The 23,398-nt window shown below is 42.9% G+C and overlaps 1 protein-coding gene across 1 annotated transcript; it reads left to right on the forward strand.

Annotated features, from left to right (window-relative positions):
- Positions 1-2,560: 2,560 nt before the first annotated feature.
- Positions 2,561-21,065, forward strand: LOC310678379 (cytochrome P450 2J2-like). Its single transcript, XM_083442291.1, has 9 exons — positions 2,561-2,829; positions 3,828-3,990; positions 12,522-12,671; positions 12,874-13,034; positions 14,786-14,962; positions 16,098-16,239; positions 17,868-18,055; positions 18,500-18,641; positions 19,424-21,065. Exons 1-9 carry the CDS (start codon positions 2,662-2,664, stop codon positions 19,609-19,611), a joined length of 1,479 nt encoding a protein of 492 aa, XP_083298417.1. The 5' UTR covers positions 2,561-2,661; the 3' UTR covers positions 19,612-21,065.
- Positions 21,066-23,398: the final 2,333 nt, after the last annotated feature.

Genomic DNA, 23,398 nt, shown 5'->3' on the forward strand with positions numbered 1-23,398 from the left:
CTGCGACCCAGGTGAATGGCATGACCTAGAACCAAATGTAGACACCCACTGGGGTCAGCACAGCATGTAGGCAGTTTGGATCATACATTGTTTTCACAGAATGATTACAGTACTAATATTTCTGCTCTAAATCAGTTCCTAAGAAGCACTGTCTTTGTCCTTCTCCACTGCTAGTACTCTAATTTGGAGTCCGAAGCACTTTCCACCCACAACCCATCCCAAGAACCAGATTTACAAGGATTAAGAAGACCTGTGCCATTCCAGAAGGCCTGTAGCTGGCCACACTACCAAATCAACATGGCAAATTACAGTAGAATCTGATCTATAATATGCAAGGCCAAAATGGAGGAGGTGCAATAATAATAATCAAAATATCTTTGAAACGCAGATGTCCCGCCCCACAATGAAGTAGTAACCATAGTCGTCATTAGTACAATCTCTGTTTCTCATTGGAACATAATGAACCATGAGTCAAGCACATATGTTATGGCCACAAGTCCATATGCCAGGGATCATTGAGGGTTTTGAGGCATGATGGCATACACTGGCTGAACACCAAGGAATGGTGGGAAGTACGACCTGGGGAATTTCCAAGGGATGAAGACTGAGAGTCCAGGGATTGGTGATCAGACAGGGACAGTGTGTGGCAGAGAAAAGTCCAGAAGCAGAGGCAGAAGTAGGAGATAGGCCAAGAGGCAGAGATGAGTCAGGCTAGTGAAGGAGCCAGGGTGTCTCCCCCTCCTGCTGCAACAAGCTCCCCTCTCCCAGTGTCTCCCAGGACCAGAAGAGGGATGAAGAGGGAGGAGCAGAGAAGGGTGCATCAGTGGAGTTTCATTCCTTTTTTATGGTCTTATCTATGCTGTTCTTATACTATGTATGTTCACTTGGAGCTTGGCCCTATACCCAAAGGTCTCAGGGCAGTTCACATAAAATATCAAATACATTAAATGAAAACAAAACCAACAACCCAATACCCCCCCCCCAAAAAAAAGATCCAGCATTTTTCAAAAGGGTATAAGATGGCCAGGTTGAAAAGGAACATTTTTGCCTGGCGCCTAAAGGTGTATACTGAACGTGGGTGGGGAAGGTCCCCCAAAATATTTTATTAGGGGGTCCAAAAGAAGTTGGCACCTACACTTCTTACCTATTGTTTCCCTAAACTATTTTAATATTGTAGCCTTATTAGACTTTACCGATTGGTGGGCTCTGCATTGCTCCCGGACAGGAGGAAGAAAGTCAAATGACACCGAGGGTTGATTCAGAGAAAGAGTTCTTTTATTCTGCTCTCCGGATAGCAGAAGGCACTTGCGTGGTCAGTCCAAGCATGTCCAAAAAAATGAGAGATTTCATGCAGTATATATATCCTCCAGGCACCCTCTCCCCCTTCCCCAGGATTCCAAGCACGTCAGCTTGTACACGCAGGTTGACATCACAGATGTTCCTCCTCCAGCACTCTTAACCATAAAAGGGTATTCCTTCCTGTACATCTGACCATAAAAGAGTATTCCTTCTTGTACTTCTGACCATAAAAGGGTATTCCTGTTCTTATACTCTTATCTTGGAGCAAGAGGTCACCAACTTCAAGAACACACTCTGGCACTGTTTCCGGACTAGGTCTGTGCGTCTTTGTGGTCTTTGTGGTCAGGATGTAAGATAAGGCCCAGAGTGTCATCCCTGTTCCACTTTGGAGTGGTCAAGGCCATCCGTCATTACCAGCCTTCATGGACTGATAAGGGAGAGAGCTTTGAGCACTAGTTTATACAGCTGGGTTTTGGCTCAAGAGCTCAAGTTAAAGCATATTAGAAATGCTCCCTTGGAAAAGGAAAAAAGTGGATTTTAGGTCCCGTTTCAAACTGACTGCACAGAAACCCATTCCTTCAATATCAGCAAACATTTTCTTCTATTTTGAGACAGAAGCCATGACAAATAAAGAATATTCAGAATCTTGGTGTAAATAATAAATTTTTATAAGGAGTTAAATTATTCAGGGGTGTTACTCTTTCACTTACAAGCAGGCACCATACATTTGCGTGAGTCCTCACTCTCCCAGATGAGCCCCCTGAGAGAGGGGGGAGGGAGGGAGCGAGAGAGAGAGAATGTACACATGCACACTTGGCTTTTCCTAAGAGTCTGGGTAAAAGTTGGATCCAGTACATATAGATCATAAAGAGGAAGCAGGAAAGACTATCACTCTTTCAAATTCCTCCTCCAGCTCTATGCACTATTCAAGGGGGGAAAGAGGTAATCCCTCTATTTGCACAAGAGAGGATTTCGGTGTGATCCAGTGGGGCTTTTCTCATATTCATTTTTTATTTTATGAATATTTGGTACAAAATTCTTTCTCAAATATTTGTGTCATAAAATCAGTCTTAAGATAGCTTGGATTCCAATCACAATTCATCAAACACCCTCTCATTTGTGTGACCCATATAAAAATGATTATAGTGTTCAGTTGCATTACATGACTTGCAATCACACTCCAAGGCTATTAGCACATGGTATCACACCCCTTGTTGCTTATTTGTTTTAAATAACTGAGCATATATAAGCAGAGAGTACTGCTGATGTCTCTGAGGAAAGCAAAAAGCCCTTAGAGAAAGAGAGTTGAACCTGACCAGGCAACCTAGAAAGAATTAAGGAGAAAGAGAAAGCAAGAGAAGGATGGAGATATGGGCACTTTTGATTGGTCTGCTGGTGGTTCTTCTGATTCTGAACTTCAAGAAACTGCTCTGGTCAAACAGGCATTACCCTCCAGGCCCTCCTAAGGCTCCTCTCATTGTAGTCTTGTGGAACTTTGGATTGAAGCTTCATGAAGATACTCTCATTAAGGTACTTACATCTTAGTTATAATTAGTCTGATTTCAGCAATTGCTTTATCTATTTCCCTCAACAATTGTGATCTTTCAGCTTAAACAATAGCATCAAATGGTAAATGGTAAATGCCATAAGCCTCTTTTGTAAGAAACAGTAAGATATACAAATAATAGGGATAATACAAAGAATATTATTATTAATACTGAAAAGCACAAAATCATATAAAAGTTGCAAATATGCATTAAAAACTACTGATCAAAAATATTTAATGTATTCTGTTAAACTGAGGAAGGAGGAGAGAACACCCTCAAAGGAAGAATGGCTTATGAAAATCTTGGAATATGCAAAAATTGGAGATGCCAAAAATTGAGAAAAGATACTGATCTAGAATCTTTTAAAGAAGATTGGAAAACATTTGCAGCCTATAGAAAAAGTTATTTCCCGTATGTAAAGACCACAGCGTGGTTTGAAGTGTAAGAAAAAACCAGAATATATTAAGAAACATGTTGGAGAGGAGGAAATTAGATAAGATGGAACTTTATAATGCAATTGTATGTAATTCAAGTTATAAACAAAGATGCAGGGTGAGTGGGAAGTCACTTGTTTTGTTGAATTGGAATATATTGTTGTATAACAAATATAACTTTCTAAATGGAAAAAGAATAAAATATTATTATATTAAAAAATAGACTGACCACATAACTCCTCAGCATTCATTCACGGCAGCCTCTCAACATGGAATTAACCTGCAGGTGCTATTCAATTTCTTAAGCCTGGTGGCAGCGATGTTGCTTCACTGACAGGGAATGAGAATGCAGGCATAGAGAGCAAACATATAAGAGTGGTATCCAGAGGGAAGGGAGAAGCAGCAGGGAGCAGCCATAACTTGAGCTCTGGACATACGTAAGAAGCTACAGAGGGGAGGGAGACTGAAGCTCTTGTACTAAGTTGAAATATCCACCTGCAGTTTTTGAACACATCATTCCTCTCCTCTCTTTTGACCCTAATGGTAGTTGGCAAAGCAATATGGAAATATTTTCACCCTATGGACAATACATCTACCCGTTGTAGTACTGTCTGGATTCCAAGCAGTGAAAGAAGCGCTCACTGACCACTCTGAAGAATTAGACGAGCGACCACAGACTCCTTTCCTTGGGACTATGATAAAAGGAAAAGGTAAGTAGTGAAGAATAAGAATTTCTCCTGGTATTTTCCCAAGAGAAAACGTTTAAAGGGCTGTCCAGAGCAAAGGTTCTCTATTATTGTTGCACTCAACAGGAAATGGGTTACCTAGGAGTGAACAACTAGGGGCTGAGGTCCTTTCAGTGCCCCCCTAAAATAATTGAGGGGACCATAATAATAATAATAAATTTTATTTATACCCCACCCTCCCCAGCCAACACCAGATATAAAATAACTGATTGAAATACAACTTAAAAAACAAGATTAAAATACAACATTAAAGTGCAGCCCTGTTTCAGCAGAAATTCAAAAACTTTTTGGGGATGAAAATGTCAAGTTTGGTTGGGGGGGGGGGAAATCCAGACTGGTCCTATGCGGGCCAGAAAAAAGCCAAGGAAGTCCCCAAGTAGGAGTTGCATCACAGAAGGAAAAAGGGGGAAAGAAAGAGGGGGAGGGAATCAAGTTAATTCCAAGGCAAAAGCCAGGAGGAACAACTCTGTCTTACAGGCCCTGCAAAAAGAAATCAGATCCTGCAGGGCCCTGGTCTCATGAGACAGAGTGTTCCACAAGGGCAGAGCCAGTGTTGAAAAGGCCCTGGCTCTGGTTGAGGCTAATCTGACTTCCTTAGGACCCAGGACCAGTGTTGTTGTTTAGTCGTTCAGTCGTGTCCGACTCTTCGTGACCCCATGGACCAGAGCACGCCAGGCACTCCTGTCTTCCACTGCCACCCGCAGTTTGGTCAGATTCATGTTTGTAGCTTCGAGAACACTGTCTAACCATCTCGTCCTCTGTCGTCCCCTTCTCCTTGTGCCCTCCATCTTTCCCAACATCAGGGTCATTTCCAGTGAGTCTTCTCTTCTCATGAGGTGGCCAAAGTATTGGAGCCTCAGCTTCACGACCTGTCCTTCCAGTGAGCACTCAGGGCTGATTTCCTTAAGAATGGATGCATTTGATCTTCTTGCAGTCCATGGGACTCTCAAGAGTTTTCTCCAGCACCATAATTCAAAAGCGTCAATTCTTCGGCGATCAGCCTTCTTTATGGTCCAGCTCTCACTTCCATACATCACTACTGGGAAAACCATAGCTTTTACTATACGGACCTTTGTTGGCAAGGTGATGTCTCTACTTTTTAAAATGCTGTCCAGGTTTGTCACTGCTTTCCTCCCAAGAAGCAGGCGTCTCTTAATTTCGTGGCTGTTGTCACCATCTGCAGTGATCATGGAGCCCAAGAAAGTAAAATCTCTCACTGCCTCCATTTCCTCCCCTTCTATTTGCCAGGAGGTGATGGGAACAGTGGCCACAATCTTCGTTTTTTTGATGTTGAGCTTCAGACCATATTTTGCACTCTCCTCTTTCACCCTCAATAAAAGGTTTTTTAATTCCTCCTCACTTTCTGCCATCAAGGTTGTGTCATCTGCCTATCTGAGGTTGATGATATTTCTTCCAGCAATCTTAATTCCGGCTAGGGATTCATCCAGCCCAGCCTTTTGCATGATGAATTCTGCATATAAGTTAAATAAGCAGGGAGACAAAATACAGCCTTGTCGTACTCCTTTCCCAATTTTGAACCAATCAGTTGTTCCATATCCAGTTCTAACTGTAGCTTCTTGTCCCACATAGTGATTTCTCAGGAGACAGATGAGGTGATCAGGCACTCCCATTTCTTTAAGGACTTGCCATAGTTTGCTGTGGTCGACACAGTCAAAGGCTTTTGCATAGTCCATGAAGCAGAAGTAGATGTCTTTCTGGAACTCTCTAGCTTTCTCCATAATCCAGCGCATGTTTGCAATTTGGTCTCTGGTTCCTCTGCCTCTTCTAAATCCAGCTTGCACTTCTGGGAGTTCTCGGTCCACATACTGCTTGAGCCTTCCTTGAAGAATTTTAAGCATAACCTTGCTAGCGTGTGAAATGAGTGCAATTGTGCGGTAGTTGGAGCATTCTTTAGCACTGCCCTTCTTTGGGATTGGGATGTAGTCTGACCTTCTCCAATCCTCTGGCCACTGCTGAGTTTTCCAAACTTGCTGGCATATTGAGTGTAGCACCTTAACAGCATCATCTTTTAAAATTTGGAATAGTTCAGCTGGAATACCATCACTTCCACTGGCCTTGTTATTTGTAATGCTTTCTCAGGCCCATTTGACTTCACTCTCCAGGATGTCTGGCTCAAGGTCAGCAACCACACTACCTGGGGTGTACGAGGCATCCATATCTTTCTGGTATAATTCCTCTGTGTATTCTTGCCACCTCTTCTTGATGTCTTCTGCTTCTGTTAGGTCCTTACCACTTTTGTCCTTTATTATGGTAATCTTTGAACGAAATGTTCCTTTCATATCTCCAATTTTCTTGAACAGATCTCTGGTTCTTCCCATTCTGTTGTTTTCCTCTATTTCTTTGCATTGCTCATTTAGGAAGGCCTTCTTGTCTCTCCTTACTATTTTTTGGAATTCTGCATTCAATTTCCTGTATCTTTCTCTATGTCCCTCGCATTTTGCTTGCCTTCTCTCCCCCGCTATTTGTAAGGCCTCATTGGACAGCCACTTTGCTTTCTTGCATTTCCTTTTCATTGGGATGGTTTTCGTTGCTGCCTCCTGTATAATGTTTCGAGCCTCCATCCATAGTTCTTCAGGCACTCTGTCCAGCAAATCTAAATCCTTAAACCTGTTCCTCACTTCCACTGTGTATTCATAAGGGATTTGGTTTAGATTGTATCTTACTGGCCCAGTGGTTTTTCCTACTTTCTTCAGTTTAAGCTTGAATTTTGCTATAAGAAGCTGATGATCTGAGCCACAGTCAGCTCCAGGTCTTGTTTTTGCTGACTGTATAGAGCTTCTCCATCTTTGGCTGCAGAGAATATAATCAATCTGATTTCGATGCTGCCCATCTGGTGATGTCCATGTGTAGAGTCGTCTCTTGTGTTGTTGGAAAAGAGTGTTTGTGATGACCAGCTTGTTCTCTTGACAGAAGTCTATTAGCCTTTGCCCTGCTTCGTTTTGAATTCCAAGAGCAAATTTGCCAGTTGTTCCTTTTATCTCTTGATTCCCTACTTTAGCATTCCAATCCCCTATAATGAGAAGAACATCCTTCTTTGGTGTCACTTCTATAAGGTGTTGTAAGTCTTCATAGAATTGGTCAATTTCAGTTTCTTCAGCACCAGTAGTTGGTGCATAAACTTGGATTATTGTTATGTTAAAAGGTCTGCCTTGGATTCGTATCGAGATCATTCTATCATTTTTGAGATTGCATCCCAGTACAGCTTTGACCACTCTTTTGTTGACTATGAGGGCCACTCCATTTCTTTTGCGGGTTTCTTGCCCACAGTAATAGATATGATGGTCATCCGAACTAAATTCGCCCATTCCCGTCCATTTTAGTTCACTGATGCCCAGAATGTCAATATTTATTCTTGCCATCTCATTTTTGACCACATCCAGCTTACCCAGGTTCATGGTTCTTACATTCCAGGTTCCTATGCAATATTTTTCTTTACAGCATTGGACTTTCCTTTCGCATATCCGCAACTGAGCATCCTTTCAGCTTTGGCCCAGCCGCTTCATCATAATAATAAATACAGTCAAACCTCAGATCTCAAATGCCTCCATTTTAGAATGTTTTGGCTCCCAAATGCTAAAAAAACCATAAGTAAATGCTCTTTTTTTTAATGTTTTCTGGAAGCGAATGTCCAACGCAGGACAAGCGAATGTCCAATTTAGTGCAGGAAGCGCCTGCAACCAAACGGAAGCCGTGCCTCAGTTGAACAGATTATGTTTGACAACCAAGATTTGACATAATAATCAGGCTTCCGGTTTCCGTCGCGAGCAGAAAGGGAGCGCGGAAAACCCTCGGAGGAGTTTTCCGAGTAATACAGGAGCTTGAGGGAGCCGCAAAGGCACTGCGCCCCCAAAAAATCTCAAGGGGGGAACCCTTGAGGGATAAGGTACCCAGCCGTGTGGGAGCGGTTTTGCTGCCTTTTCAGGGGTTTTTTCCTTTGGAAGATCCCGAGGGAGTCTATTATGACTTCTAGAGGATTGTTGTGTTCACATTTCTGGGTCGCCATAGCAACAACCCCCCTCTCACTGCCCCCTTGGCTGGGGCCTGCGTCGGCTTCCTTCACTGTAGCCGTTGTTGCAACTCTCTCAGTTGCCATGGAGACTGGACTTCTCTCATGCAAGTCCTCAGCGCTTATCTCTCCTTTCGCCAGATGGTTGACCTTGAAGGCTTCCACTGTAGTCGCCTTCCCACGGGAAGACTTCTCAGCTTCTTGGAGTAAACAGCTCATGGTAGTAGCCTTTGGAGAAAGAGGCTTCTCTGCGCTGTTGCTTCTCTCTGCCCCCCCACTCTCAGCAACGGGGCTCCCAGGACGATAACCTGCACCCCCTCTGGTGGGTCTGGGGTTCCAGCTTGGCCCCTCTCCAGGCTCATCACACAGACACATCTCAGCATCAAAGCAGCTCTCTGCAGCAGCCACAGCAGCTCTTCCGCCCCCCTCTCTTGGGAGCTTCTCCCAGCTGCTCTCAGCTGGGCTCTCAGCGCCATCTTGGCTCTCTGCCCCTTCTGGTGTCGCAGCAGCCACTTCTCAGCCCACTCCTGCTTCACAAGCCTCTCAGAGTGCTTGCCACGCTGCGTTTGGCTTCTTAGCCTCCAGAACTAAGGGTAACAGGTGCACGTCCACGTTTTCTGCTAGAAACGCTAGCACACGCTGCTCAGCTTCTTTCTGCACCTCCGTGCTCTCAGCTGCCTTCTGGGGTCTCTGCACTGCACCCCACAAATCTGCCCCCACTAGGGAAAGCTCCACATGAAAGCTCCACGCCAGCCACGTGCTGGGGGTAAGCTTCTGGCATGCTAAAGGCTCAAAGCCAAATCTGTCTTTCAGAGCCATTTCCACCCTTCTCAGCCCCTTTCTACTCACTCAGAAAACAGGCTGGCATCTTAAGGCTCTTGTCGTCTTCCTCTGAAGTCCCGGCAGGCGATCTCTGCACTCTGCAACTTCAAAGCCTTTTTCCACACGCTTCATGCTGACCTCCATAACCATTGTAGGGTAATTAGTGAGTCCGACTGCTTCCATAAATCTCCCCAGACAGATTTATGAACAAATGGTGTCCGGCACGTTTTCACTGCGCGCCTCTTCTCGGTCGTAAAACTCCTCAGCAGAGATTAGTGCAGTGTCGCGTGTGATAAAGGCTTAATTAAAAGACGGCAGATTCTTTCCTTAAGGTCTTTTATTGTTCCGAAAACATAGACAAAGTCCATCAGAGTTTAGCTGCATCTCTTCCAGCTCTGCTCTTTCCGAGCTGAGCAGCTCAACCAACTGCTTTCGCTTTCACGGAACACACAGAGCATTCCAGACTGCTCACATCACTTCCTGGCAGGTAAACCCTCCCCTTTAGAGCCGAGGCATAGCAGTTTAACTCCTTACTGCACTCAACAGAAACTTTGTTTTGCCTTTTCTGGGGGGAGTAAGAAAAAGAAAGGAAATCTTATAGAGCCATTTGAAACGAAACTTTACAGAGTCGTTTAAAAGATCAGCTGGAAGGAGCGGGGGGGGGGGGAGAGAGAAGAGACTAGGAGGACAGTTTAAAAAATGGCTCAAAGAGACAAAAGAAAACTCTGAAAAGAACTTTTATTTACTCTGGGACTTTTTCTATAAATACAGAACGGCTTGGATAGAAAACCTAAGAATTTAAGAACACCTGGAACTTTAAACCTTAAAACTTTAGAATCCTTTGCACTTTAGATCTCTTCACAAAGGGGGTATTCATGCTTTGCCTGTAAAAATTTTGGTTTTCTCTCTTCCTATCCTCTCCCCCCCCCCCCCCCGTTTCCTCATGTTATTCTCCCCTTCAAATTAAGTATTGTGCCTTCTTTGAGGTTTTCTCTTCTTTTTGGTCCATTTTTTCTGGTTTTAAACTTGAGAAGTGAATTATTTTGTTACCTTACCCCTCCCCCCCACTTCCTTTGTTTCCTCCCTTTGTTTTCTACTATAATAACATAATTAACAACTTATCTCTCCTACCCCCAGTCTTGAGGAAAACTCAACCTGACCTCACCAACATCAGCAGGACCTGTATTCAAGCTAGGACGGCATTCATATTCCAAACTGAACAATCATTTGAACTCTAATAATTAAGAAAGGTTAATTATTTGAATTCGAATAATTCAGAGCATACAAAGAGTTTATATATTGAACAATTTCAGCCGCTGAAAGTTGGGTGTCATCTGATCATTTACGGAATATTTATTCAAATATATACATCTCCCCTAGGATTACAAAGACTGATTTAATAAAACTTGGTACCTGGGGCATTAGATGGCAATGAATGCCTGGAAACATCCTTTGTGAATTGGATTAGGTCGACAAGTGGCTGAACATTACAGAATTTGACTGAGACTGAACAACCTTTTTTGGACTATAAAAAGAGACTACCATTTTTGTTTTTTGCCTTTATTTCTGTTCTCTGCTCTTTTGTCTTTGAAACTAACATACTAACATATCAATGCAACCAAATTTATAATGACACAAGGTTATTGACTAGGTTAATGGGATTGGATAACAGTGAATAGGTTAATGAAAGGTACCCCTTCTCTTTTAGTCATAAAGTCTGGATTGAAATCAAGGGGACAAGATATTAAGGAAAATAAAGAAATATAAGGAAAGTGATATATGATTAGATAGATAAAAGTGTTGAAAATACAGAAAGGATAAAAGAGAGATTGTGCGCCCCAGGGGAGGGAGTTGAAATTAAAGTTGATTATTGAGAAATCAACTTTGAGAAACCGGAAAAAAGTTGGAGGGACGCCAGGAGAGAGAAAGGCATCCCGACAAGAGGAGATCAGAGATTTAGAGATTTTATGGTTAAAGATTAATGAGAAATTTAAGCAAAGTGAACTACATATGGAAAGCAAATTAGGAGAGATACAGGAACAAATAGACAGGAAAATAGAAGGTGCTGTAGGAGAACTCTCTAGTAAGATACAAGACTTGACAGTCAAGTCAAAAATAATTGAAGAAACAAATAAAAGAACTCAAAAAGAATTGAAGGACCAAAAGAAAGAGGTAGAAAAATTAAAGGAAGAAATAAAAGACTTAATTAAAACGCAAGATCAATTATGGGACAATCTAGCCATGACAGAAATGTGTCAGAAACAGCTCAATTTAAAATGTAGAGGTGTAGCAGAAGACGTAAATGAGAACATAAGAGAAAAAATGATCAAAGAACTTGCAAAATGGTTGGAGATAAAAGAACAAGTAGCATACACGACAGAAAGTGCGTTCAGAATAAGAGCCAACAAACCAAGTCAAAAAAACTTCCTGGTGATTGTTTAGTCATATTTAACTCAATTGAAATGAAGAACAGAATATTAAGAACAAGCTACCAAAGAAAATTAATGATTGGAGGTTGCCCAATTATTTTTTTTAAAGAAACTCCAATCAGGATTCTGCGCAAAAGGGAAGGATATAGACAAATAACAAGTGTCCTGAAGAGAAATACAATACAGTATAAATGGGAATTCCCAGAAGGGATTTCCTTCTTTTACAAGAACAAAAGGTTTAAACTGACAGACACACAAGAAGTGGAAAAGTTTCTGAGAAGATATGAAAAGGATCTTGGAAAAGAAGAAGAAAGACTTGGAGGAGGAAAGATGAGCATGGAAGAGAGGAGGGGAAGAGGGGGGAGAGAGGCTGAAGGGACGGAGAGGAGGGGAAGAGAGGCAGAGGAAGAAGAGGTGGAATTGGGGGGGAGGGGGGAGGGGAAAATGAGGAAACCACTGGAAATAGAAGTACTAGAATTTAAACTAAAAATTAGGATAAAGCGTACGCTAGTTAAATATTGAAATGACCCTTAAGTTTCTGGAGACGAGCGCGTCAGAAAATACATGCTGGGGCACCAGAACCAGAGGGTGGACGTCCTGTCCCGGAAGCTGGAGTATCTGGAAGGGGACTCAGCCACCGGGCTGAGGCATATTCTGAAACCGGAACAGTTATAGCTGGTGGCAGCTCCCGTAGTTGAAACCGCAGACTTCAAGAGACAGATGGAAGTGGATCGAATAGTACTCTTCCAATCCTATATGATGACTTTATCTCCCCCCCAAAAATTCCAACCATTCCTCCATGTTTAAAAACAATAAATCCTTCATTTTTATTTTAACAGGAAAACTCTCCTCTGTAGTCTTTTATTTTAAAATAATCCATAGTTATTTACTTGTATATTCATTATTTTACACCCAGTTGTGTTTCTTGCGATCGCATTTCCTGTAGGGAAATTTAGGAAGAGAAAAAGAAAAGAACTTCCATTTCAACCACTTGCATTCTTTCCCCACTACCATCACCAGAAGTTTGATAGATTTTCCCTGTAAATTCCCTCCAATTTGTACCCAGAATCCTTTCCGCATCATCTTGTAATTCTTTGCTTTAGAGAGACTAAGCAGCTCTTACATGCAAGGATATGAACTTCAGTAAACATTGTTCTGAGATGGCAACTTTTTACATTGATTTCTGCAAGTAATAATTTCTCATTGATTTTCCATAGGTATTGTATTATCAAATGGTCACACCTGGCAGCAACAGAGACAGTTTGGTGTAGTTACTATGCGGAAGTTGGGGTTGGGGAAGAAAGGCATGGAGCACCAAATAGCAGAGGAGGCTCATCAGCTCGTGGAGGTTTTTGCACGTTCAAAGGGTATGTGATGCTAGGTGATGGTGCTGAGCTGGCGTATGAAGATTTATTTGTGTACTACTTCTGTCCATTTTAGAAAGGAATGTGATATGTTTTTCTTGGTTCCTAAAGGAGATCCCAGCAGTTTCTCTTGGCCACCATAAAATCCCACTCTCAGTATGAACAGGAGCAGTTGAACTAACATTAGTTTAATTTTATTTTGCAGGACAGCCACTTGATCCCTCCATGCCCATCACTAATTCAGTCTCCAACGTGATATGTGCTGTGGCTTTTGGGCACCGGTTTGCTCTTGAAGATGAACAGTTCCAGAAGCTGATAGAAGCCATAGAATTTAGCCTACAATTTGCATTTAGCTTTTTTCATGGTGTGAGTAGTCATTTTCATTTCTACTATGCCAAAGAGGTCTCCCTAAATAACACAAATCAGTATTTTGAAATTGATCTGAGATAAGGGCCACTTACTGTCTCACAACCTGATCAATTTCTCATGATTACCATTGATATTTTTTTAAAAAAGGAGTAGGAAGAATTTGTCCACTACAGAAGACTGTTTGGAGGAAAGATGGGATAAAAATGGAACAATGACCTTCAGAACAGGTCATCAAGAGCCCACCAAAGGGGACAGAGGTGAACAAAATAATCTTCTCAAGAAGGGAATTACATAGTTTTGTTGCCATCATTGAAAACTAAATGTATCTACTCTCTAGCCACTTAGCAATGACAATGATGATGGCGTCCATGGTGAGGCCCCTGCAGCCAGCCTTGGCTGGAAGTTTTTAAACGTAAGAGAGACCTGCAACTCAAGCACTGTCCCTGCTGCTAAGGAAAGCAGCTCCCTTCTGTATGACCCAACTAAAGCCTTTTTCCAAACTTAAGTTCGGTTCTCCACATTTCTACATACATTCCTGATCTTTAAAAAAAAAGGACTCATGAAACTTCATCAGCATTTTTCTGCTAATTTATCCTAATGCACACATTTGTTTGCAATTTTGCCCGATATACACATTTCTGCAAAGCAGTATATTGAAGGACTGTATATCATTTGCATTTCCATTTTTGTAAGCATCACTTGACTGGGAAACCACAGACAACTTTAAATCAGTGTTCTAGGCACATTTGAAACAAGGAATTTCATTAGTGTGAGCAGTTTCTGACTTCTGGGCACAGTACTAAGCCTAAAATTTCAGATTAAAACTGCAGAATGGAAGGAAAGGAGGACCTTTTTCTGCCTCCTCACTTCCAGCCACTCTTTGAAGACTGGAGAAGAGACTGTCTTAAGAATATTAGGGGGTCAGGTAGGGCAAGCATGGCTTTGTTTTTTACAGTATTCAGATGAGGACTAGGCCATGTGAAAAATGAATATAAGATTTTAGCTGCAGTTCATTCATTTTCAGCTTTGTATTCTTGTTATTAAAAAGGCACACCTAAACATTCCGTTGCTCCACCCATAATCTAGGTTTAAGGTGCCATTTAGCTCAGAGCTTTCATATCTCAGTTTCTAACACTGCTTTATATCAGTCCAACTTTAATTTTCTAGCTCCTTATGTATTCAGAAAATGTAAGTAATTGATCTTCAATGATAAAACAAGGAAGGAGAAAAAAAATCCTTCTTCAAGGTTTAGTTTTTGTAATGAAAGATCAGAATTACTTGACTGGCAAACTGGAAGATTTAATAAATACAACTAAAAATTTAAAAAATGGAGAAGTGTACATTTTGAATGATGGCTGTCTTTCCATTTGTGTATTAGGCAAATTTGCTTTTAAATGTGAACTTACTTGAATTCCCCCCACCCTCACCTACCATAAAAGGCCACTAACTTGTTCCAGGAGGGGTCATGTGATTGTGCCCAGTTTTGGAATGATGCCTGGGAGCTGGGAAAATATTGTGAGCCATAGTTTTCTTTCACATTTTCAGCTAGGGATAATTCATAGAACCCAATCATTGTGAGATTCCAGAAAAGCGATAGACACCTTCCTTCTTCTTAGTGAGACTCAAACTAATATGCTAGCCCTGGAGAATAATGCAGATCATGTTTTTTAAAGTGCTAATCCAAAGCACAAACGGTGTGACCAAGCTTCCTCATGGTAATGGCAGCATTTCTGCTATCTTTCCTTTAGCTTTATGAAATGCTCCCATGGCTCATGAAACATCTCCCAGGGCCCCACAAGAAGGCTTTCTCCTGCGTGGAGATGGTGCTTTCATTTGCAAAGGAGGAGATAGAGAAGCATAAAGAGAATCAGTCTCTGCATGATCCACAGGATCTCATTGATTTCTATCTACTTCAGATGGAGAAAGTAAGTATCAGCTTTGATGGTGAATACTGCTCATCCAAGGAATCATTACATTCCTGTTATAAGTGAATACTAATCTCTTGCCTGGAAACCAGCATCTTTTTTCCTGAATCTCAGTTGAAAATGGCACTGAATTCCCACCAAATATTTCTCATATTCAATTTAGTTGCTAAAGTGAGTTGACACCCATCCATTAGCATTGTTAAAAATGTGAGTGGAAAGAAGTGGAAACCTAAGTGTGCTAAGGGGTCTTGCCTATGGAGCATTCCTTCTGTACATAAATTTCTTTGGATTGATATTCATCTGACATTCAAATGTGGAATGAGAAAACAGAAAATCCTAAAAAAAATGCTCTTAGAGTATGACTTCAAATTCCTGTCTCATCTATCTTCATGTACTAGAAAGGACAAATGTAAATTCATCTTTCACTCTCTGAACAATGCTTATCATGATGACAAACGAATGGTAAAATATGTTTAGTGTTAAATACCATATTTCACCATAATTGTCACATTTTTATGCCAATTATTCCTTTCAAAAAAGGGGTGTGCGCAACGATTATTTGGTGAAAAACCAAGGCATGACCCTTATGTGTGGAAACTGTTTTTATTAACAAACATAATTATGTTCATATTGCTTATTACTCATTACTAACTGTTTTTGGTGTGATTAGGATTCATGCAATACGCATGAACAGGTAAAGGTAAAAGGTAGTTCAAATTGGGGCAAGGCCCATCCATGTGGCAGGCTGTGAGAGCTGCCTTGGGAAGTGGACTGCCAACAGGAGGCATCTCTGGGGATGTGCTGCCTAGCCAGCTGCTAGTGGAGAAGCAAAGGGGGCAGCTTCTGGCAAGATTTCACCAATATCTTTCAAGATCTCACCCAGCCCCCAGTTGCTGTTGCCACTTTGTGGGCACTGCTGTGCAACCCAGGTAAGCAGGCAGCAGCAACAGTACAGCGGTGGTGACAACATCTTCTCATTTCACCTCAGGCGTTGTAAGAGGACACCCCACCCCTCATGAAGCATGTGTGGGTGGTATGGTAATAAGTGTGTGTGTGTGTGGGGATAAAGTAAGTGCTGAAGGACCAATTGTAACGCATGTAAATGACATGTCACTTTCCCCATTTTCAACACCAGAGCAAGAATGACCCAGAGTCCACCTATGATGAAGAAAACTTGGCCCAGTGCATTTTTGACCTCTTTGCAGCAGGGACAGAGACAACTACCGGTTCTCTGAAATGGGCACTTCTCCTCCTGGCAAGTCATCCAGATATCCAAGGTGAGAGAGGAGAGCCAAGACTTCTTTTGATCACTAGGCTGGAGCATAGTTCTTTAAAGCTTTCATATTGGAAAGAATTAAAAGTGAATTTATGATGTAAGTTTTGGAAGCCAAATGTAATTGAAATAAGCTAAAGGTTTTTGACTTACATGTCTGGAAAGATCATTCTCCCCCACCACTTTTATGGAACATTTATAATTGTAGGGTTGGAAACGACCCCAAGGGTCTCCTGTCTCTCCGTGCTCCATTAAATGAGGGACACGGGTGGCGCTGTGGTCTAAAGCAGTGATCCCCTTGTGCTTGCTGATTACTAGGTTGGCAGTTCAAATCCGTGTGACAGGATGGGCTCCCGTTGCTCTGTCCCAGCTTCTGCCAACCTAGCAGTTTGAAAGCATGCCAGTGCAAGTAGATAAATAGGTACTGCTGTGGCGGGAAGGTAAACACCGTTTCCATGCACTCTGGCACTCATCATGGTGTCCAGTTGCACCAGATGTAATATATATGTGTGTATGTGTGTGTGTGTGTATATATATATATATATATATATATATATATATATATATATATAAAATAAATTTCTATTTGTACCCCGCCCTCCCCAGCCAAGACCGAGCGGCTAACAACCAATAAGAAAAACAAGTTGATTAAAATACAATTGAAAAGATTAAGATACAACATTAAAACAATTAGGGAGCAATCTCTTCATAGGAGGAGAAAGGAAAAAGAAAGAGGGGGAAGGAATCAAACTGATTCTGAGCCAAAGACCAGGTGGAACAATTCTGTGTTACAGGCCCTGCAGAAAGAGATCACATCCCGCAGGGCCCTCGTATCAAGAGACAGAGCATTCCACCACGCCGGAGCCAGTGCTGAGAAGGCCGTGGCTCTGGTTGAGGCTAATCTAACTTCCTTAGGGCCTGGGACCTCTAGGGTGTTGCTATATATGGACTTTAAGGTCCTCCGTGGGGCATACCAGGAGAGGCAGTCCCGTAGGTACAAGGGTTCTAGGCAGTGAAGGGCTTTAAAAGTCAAAACCAACACCTTAAATCTGACCCTGTACTCCGCTGGGAGCCAATGCAGCTGCAATATATATATATTATCCAGTAGCACCTTACTGGCCAACTACGTTTGTTCTTGGTATGAGCTTTTGTGCGCATGCACACTTCTTCAGATGCACACAAAAGCTCATACCAAGAACAAACTTAGTTGGTCTCTAAGGTGCTACTGGACACATGACCCAGAAAACTATCTGTGGACAAACACTGGCTCCTTCATCTCCTTCCTTTGACTGGACTTAACCGTCCAGAGGTCCTTTACTTTTACATTTACATTCGTAACATTAGCCAAAGATCAGGTGAGGAAATGAGGATTAATGAAACTAAGCAGGAAATATTCAGAGTCAGGGACGGAGAATACACAGACACACACACACACAAACACACACAGGATCTAGAGTGGGGAAGAACCATGTACACAGAATTGAGCTCTTTGGAGGACCAGGTGAGCTGAAAATGCAAGACACTGGGACTCATTCACAGAGATTTATGGAATATGTTCAAGGGAATTAAACGTCCATCTGAAATAAAATGCAGCATTCAAAGTAAACCTTCTGTTTCCATCATTTTCTTCAGATAAAATGCACAAGGAAATAGAAGATGTCATAGGGTCTGCTCACTCAATCTGCTATCAAGATAAGAAGAAACTGCCCTACACCAATGCTGTGATTCATGAAATGCAGCGCTTTAAATATGTCCTTTTTTTTGGGTTACCCAGGCAATGTACAAAGGATTTGAAGCTGCGTGGTTTTCTCATTCCCAAGGTATAACAGTGTGATATAGCTGCACTCCTGTAGCCCAAGAGCAAAGAGCAGCAGAAGGTTGCATATTGAGAGATGCTTGCAGGCATACAGGAACTTCCTGTCTAGTCAGAAATCTGAAGGGCAAGAGCAGGAGCTCCATCTGCAGACATGTTTCACCACTGGCAAGTGCCATTCCATCGGGCATTTGAGGCAGGGGAGGAGCCTGAAGTATCCAAAGGTCTCAGCCTGGTTGTGAGCTTTCATTTTAAAAGAGGTGGGGGAAATTCCTCGTGTGTTCCTGCCTATTCAGAAAGTATTTTAAGGTGAAGAATACAACCCCCCCATTTTATATTTTATATATAAAATCACACATGTCTCCGCAATGATTAGTCTTGGAATAGTGTGGGACAATCCAGAAATGTTTTGATCTGAATGCATTCCAAGTCACTTGTTTCTTATTTGCAGGGGACTATTATTGTTCCTGATCTGCGCTCTGTTCTTCTTGATCCAACACGATGGGAGACACCTGCAGAGTTCAACCCAAATCATTTCTTGGACAAGGATGGACAATATGTGGCTCGAGAAGAATATCTCCCATTTGGTGCAGGTAAACGCAGAAGACCAAGCTACGTTGTGATCTGTAGATGTGCTTACTGGTCTGCTTCCAGGAAATGACATCAGCAGCAGCACATGAGGCAGTGGGCCGGAGCAGAAGCAGCATCTTTCTGGCTGGAGTGGCAGCGCTGGTCAGCAGAATGGGGCAGGGCAGTGGCAAGTTAAGGGGATCTCTGGGTTGGTGGCTTGGGATCCACACATGCACATACATTTATGTGGCCTCCATCTGGACCTCCCAACATTTGCCACCCCTGCCCTGTCCCTGACAAAAGTTTTCCTTTCATTTTTTTAAGTCAAGTTTTATTGAACGTTTTATACAATAAACATCATGACAATCTAAAAAGGGAAATAGAAAAAAGATGAGGAAAGGAAGAAAAGAAAGAAAAGAAGAAAAGCAAATTACCTCTATCAAAATTAAATATTCACCCTTATTCTACACACAGAAAAGTGAGCCCTCCCAGCTCCCACTTGGGACCTAGACCCTCTTCCCCCAGTTTCTAGCCCTTCATTTTCAGTCCATCCCCTTCCTCAGTGTATCTTCCTTGATATGAGATAGGGAACTTCAAATTACAGAACAAAACGTAAGTATAACAAGAGGAAAGAAAGGTGAGCACTGAGCAGGCTGGGAAAATTGACAGCAGCCTTGATGATTTCGCTATCCTATCTATGTCTAGTTTTCCAAAGTATTAAGGAGAATGTTTATAACTACAAAGCAATGAACATGGGAAAGTAAATTCTTGCTCACTTGCTGTCTTTCACTTGTCCCATCCTCAGGGTCTCGCATATGTTTGGGAATGCAGCTGGCAAAGATCGAAATCTTCATCTTCCTCACCAGCCTGCTGAGGGCATTCAGCTTCCAGCTACCAGAAGGAGTCAAAGAGATCAATCAAGAGGCTACAATAGGGACTACAGTACATCCCCAGCCTTATAAACTCTGTGCTGTTCCCCGCTGCAACACATAAGAAAATAGGAAAATATTAGCGGCTGCACCCCTGCTTCCTGCACTCGGTGACCCCTTGGCCACTCCTGAGACATGAAGCCCCTAGCATTTCCCCTTCCCTTCCCATCTCATCCCATGCAGCTGCTGAGGTCTTTTCACCTTTGCAGCTCCATTTCTGAAGCCACTTCTCTCTTATCTTCTGCAGCTCTGCTTTGCATCCATTTTCCCCTTCACCCCATCTCCTCCTTTTCTTCAGGCCCTTTCATTCCCCTGCTTTCATCTTTATCCCTCTCCCAATGCCTCCTTACTCCCTCCTTTTTGACAACTTTCCTTTGCATCCCCATTCTTACTCTCACACCCTTTCCCCCTCCCCTCTACTTTCCTCAAATCTCCCTTACACACACATTCCCACACCTCCTTCTCTCTCCTGCTTCTGTAGCCCCCTTTCAACCCACACTCCATGCTATGTTATTGTATCTTTAAGATGAGCAGACTACTAAGAGCAGGACTGTCTGTTTGTCCAGTTGAAGAAGGTTAAGTTCCTTTGATGGATACTGTACGTGTATGCTTGTTAATAAAATATCTCTTCTAAATCAGTACATTGAACCCAGAACTTCATGTTGAGGACAAGACATGGTATCAGGAGTGAAATAGGTTGTGTGGAGGCACTATGGAATATTTGAAGGCTTCACATGCTTTATCACAGCTAAGAAATGAAAGAGGGAGAAGCTTAAAATAGATGTTCCCCTGACTTTCACTATCCTAATTTCTTTTTCTTTTTAAAATAATTTTTATTTGGTTTTACCAATATAAAATTATAGTAGTACCGCAACACACATCCACAATTAAGATTCCCCCAAATCTCTGAACTTTCCACCTTCCCCTCCCTGGGTTCTGTTCTTAGACCTTCACTTGGCGTCTTGGTGGACAACAAGCTTAACGTGAGTCAGCAGTGTGATGCAACAGCCAAAATGCTAATGCTGTTCAAGGCTGCATCAACAGAAATATAGTGTCCAGATCAAGGGAGGTAATAGTTTTCTCATGGGACTCGGCTACATTTGTAAAGATAAAGCTCCTTATATGCATTATAACACTATGGCACCAGATGGCGGAGTGGAGTCCCATTTTTCTCCAAAGGAACTTCCCTTATGAAGTTTACAATGCATTTAACTGGGGAAGGATATCAATAATAAAAATGAAAAAAATTGAGGATATAAGACATTTAGTAACTGATTGTTTACAGCATCACCAATTAAATGATATATTCAAAATGGATCAAAGAAATGGATTTAATATTATATATTTAATATTATATGATGCAGTTGAAAATGATTAAGAATGGAACCCATGGAGAGGTGGGGGGAAGTCCAAGGATTCAGAGAATTCTATATGTTTATGATTACAACTATTATTTGAATGTAAATGTTAATTGTAATATTGAATAATAATTTTAAAAATACAATGCGTTTAACTGAATCACTTCTTTGATGTGTCTTGATCCAGCCCTGCTCTGGAGGGTAGGACTCAAATCAATGGCTTCATGTTACAAAAAAGAAGATTGCGTGTTGAGTCCCACAATGCCACCCCCAACAAAAAAGTCACACATCACACGTCAATTTTTGTTTAAGGTTTTTGGCATAATTTTGGCCACAACTTTATTCAAAATACAAAAAATGTGAGTGGTTGCTTAGGCATTGGTTATGACTATCTGTCCTCGCCCATGGACAGAGCTGACTTCCGGATTCCAGCGGAAGTCAGCGTGGGAAACAAGTATTGGGTGAGAAATGAAGCTGGGCATCAGTCCCACACCTCTCACCCTCATGTTCCGGTGGGGCTTGCACGGCCCAAGTCCGATACCAGGGACAAGGACGAAAGAATGGCAAGCCCCTGGATTCCTTTAACGGAATTCGCTTTTTCTCACCACCATTGGAGGGGTAGGCACTTACCCCTCCACCAACCAATTTAACCAATGCCTAACCGCCATGGAGCCCTAAGCTCACCGCCAAACCACTCACAAACACAGCCAAACCTTCAGCTTGGCCACCACCGCACCTAGCCAAGCCTCATTCCCTGAGGCCGAAAGGTGCACACCATCATCTCTGAAAAAGGATGGAGCCTGAAAAAGAATCTCCGGATGTGAAATCACATCACCACCCAACTCAAAACTCTTTTTGGACACAGCAGCATTGATACGTTTTCTGGCCCTCTCAGTGGCAGCTGGGCAACGACTGCCTCTCCAACGTCGTTGCAAAAGCTTTGACCAAAAAATCTTTGCTGACGGCACCAGAGCTCGCAGCACCTCCAAATCGCCCAAAATTGCGTAAAGAAAAACAGTCCATGGCAACCAGGTCGTTCTCGCCCAGCTGCACCACGATAGCCGAAGGCGGACCTTCCAAAAACAGCTGCCTCCGAATCAGTGGCAACAACTCTGGCCAGCGCATTCCCCTTCTGGTCAGCCAGGACACTTGCACATGTGGGGGAAAACCAAGACCCGGCCCCAATCCAGACTGCCGGGCACCAATGCCAGCCCAATATACGATGCTGTGCCCCACCATCCAGATGCGGACCGCCGCTAAACCTGAGATAGACAATAAAAAAGGAGATGCCAAACAAATGTTAGCGAACGTAACCTTTGAACGCGTTTGACTTCCAGCGACACAAATCTTTAATCCCGTCAGCAGACAGGCCCCAATGCGCTGCAGTCGTGGCCACCCCAATCCTGAAAGAATGGGGGGCGTATCCATAAGCCAAATCGCCACAAGCCATGATAGCCTTCCTCATCACCACTGCAAATTGGTGACGGGACAGGGGCAACCCATCTTCATGCCTCAACAGAGGACCATCCCCTGGGGAGCGAACGGCCAGGAACCTCCTAACATCCTTCACTGGGCAATGGCCAGCCTCCCCCGTGGCCGGGAGACGAATGAGGGCTCCCCTGCCCTTCTGATCCGTTTTGGAGTTCCTAATTATGAGCTTCAGCTCTGCCCGAGATAACTGTACATCCTGGAGCAAAAGGCCCCTGGAACAGCCGTCCTTGTGAAATTCCAACACAAGCTCACCCACTCTTAAAGCGCCAAAGAAGGCGATAGAAAAGGCTGCCGAAAAGAGGCGAACCTCATACCCGGACCAGCATACGATCCGCAACTTTTTGTGCATTCTGCACAGCAAATCAAATGAGACTGGGCGCCGGGTTGCCGGCCTGGATGGACAAAGCCTGCCCCAGCCCTCCAGGGCCTTGCACACGACAAACTTTGCGCAAGGATCCTTGTCAAAGTATGACTTACAGAAAAATGCTATGGCCGCAGCTTGAATTCTAATAGTCTTAGCCGCACGTCCAACTGAAACAGGTGCGCTAAATATCATAGCACCTGAGAAGTGGAGGGTGAAGCCATCCTCTCCTCATTGGCAGACTGATGGATAAAGGCCAAAAAATCAGTCCAGGCTCTTGTGTACGACCTGAGGGTAGAAGGGGAAATAGATGCAGCTACTCCCTGAAAAACTAATTGCTGCCAAGGTTCCAGAGATGATCCGGGAAACATTCCGGACGTTCCCGAGCTTCTGGAACCAGGAGTCTGAACCGCTCCATCTGAAAACGGGACAGAGCATCAGCAATTTCGTTAGACACCCCAGGAATGAAACGTGCAGAAAACACTATGTTATAACGTAAACAATGCAATACAAAGGCCCTCAGGAGAGCAGACACCCTAGGAGAGCGTGACGACAGCTTGGCCAGCACAGACACCACCGCCTGGTTATCGGTCCAGAAGCAAACACGACGGTCCCTGAACTCGTCGACCCACAAGTGCACA

This window comes from Podarcis tiliguerta (assembly GCF_965153285.1).
Source record: "Podarcis tiliguerta genome assembly, chromosome: 5".
Classification (NCBI taxonomy): Eukaryota; Metazoa; Chordata; class Lepidosauria; order Squamata; family Lacertidae; genus Podarcis; species Podarcis tiliguerta.

What these genes read in the sequence shown, in the direction of transcription:
- LOC310678379 (XM_083442291.1), top strand. Translation starts at nt 2,662, where the DNA reads ATGGAGATATGGGCACTTTTGATTGGTCTGCTGGTGGTTCTTCTGATT. An exon ending in ATGAAGATACTCTCATTAAG is followed by an intron (nt 2,830 to 3,827) that starts GTACTTACATCT and finishes CCCTAATGGTAG; the next exon opens with TTGGCAAAGCAATATGGAAA. An exon ending in GTGGTTTTCTCATTCCCAAG is followed by an intron (nt 18,056 to 18,499) that starts GTATAACAGTGT and finishes TCTTATTTGCAG; the next exon opens with GGGACTATTATTGTTCCTGA.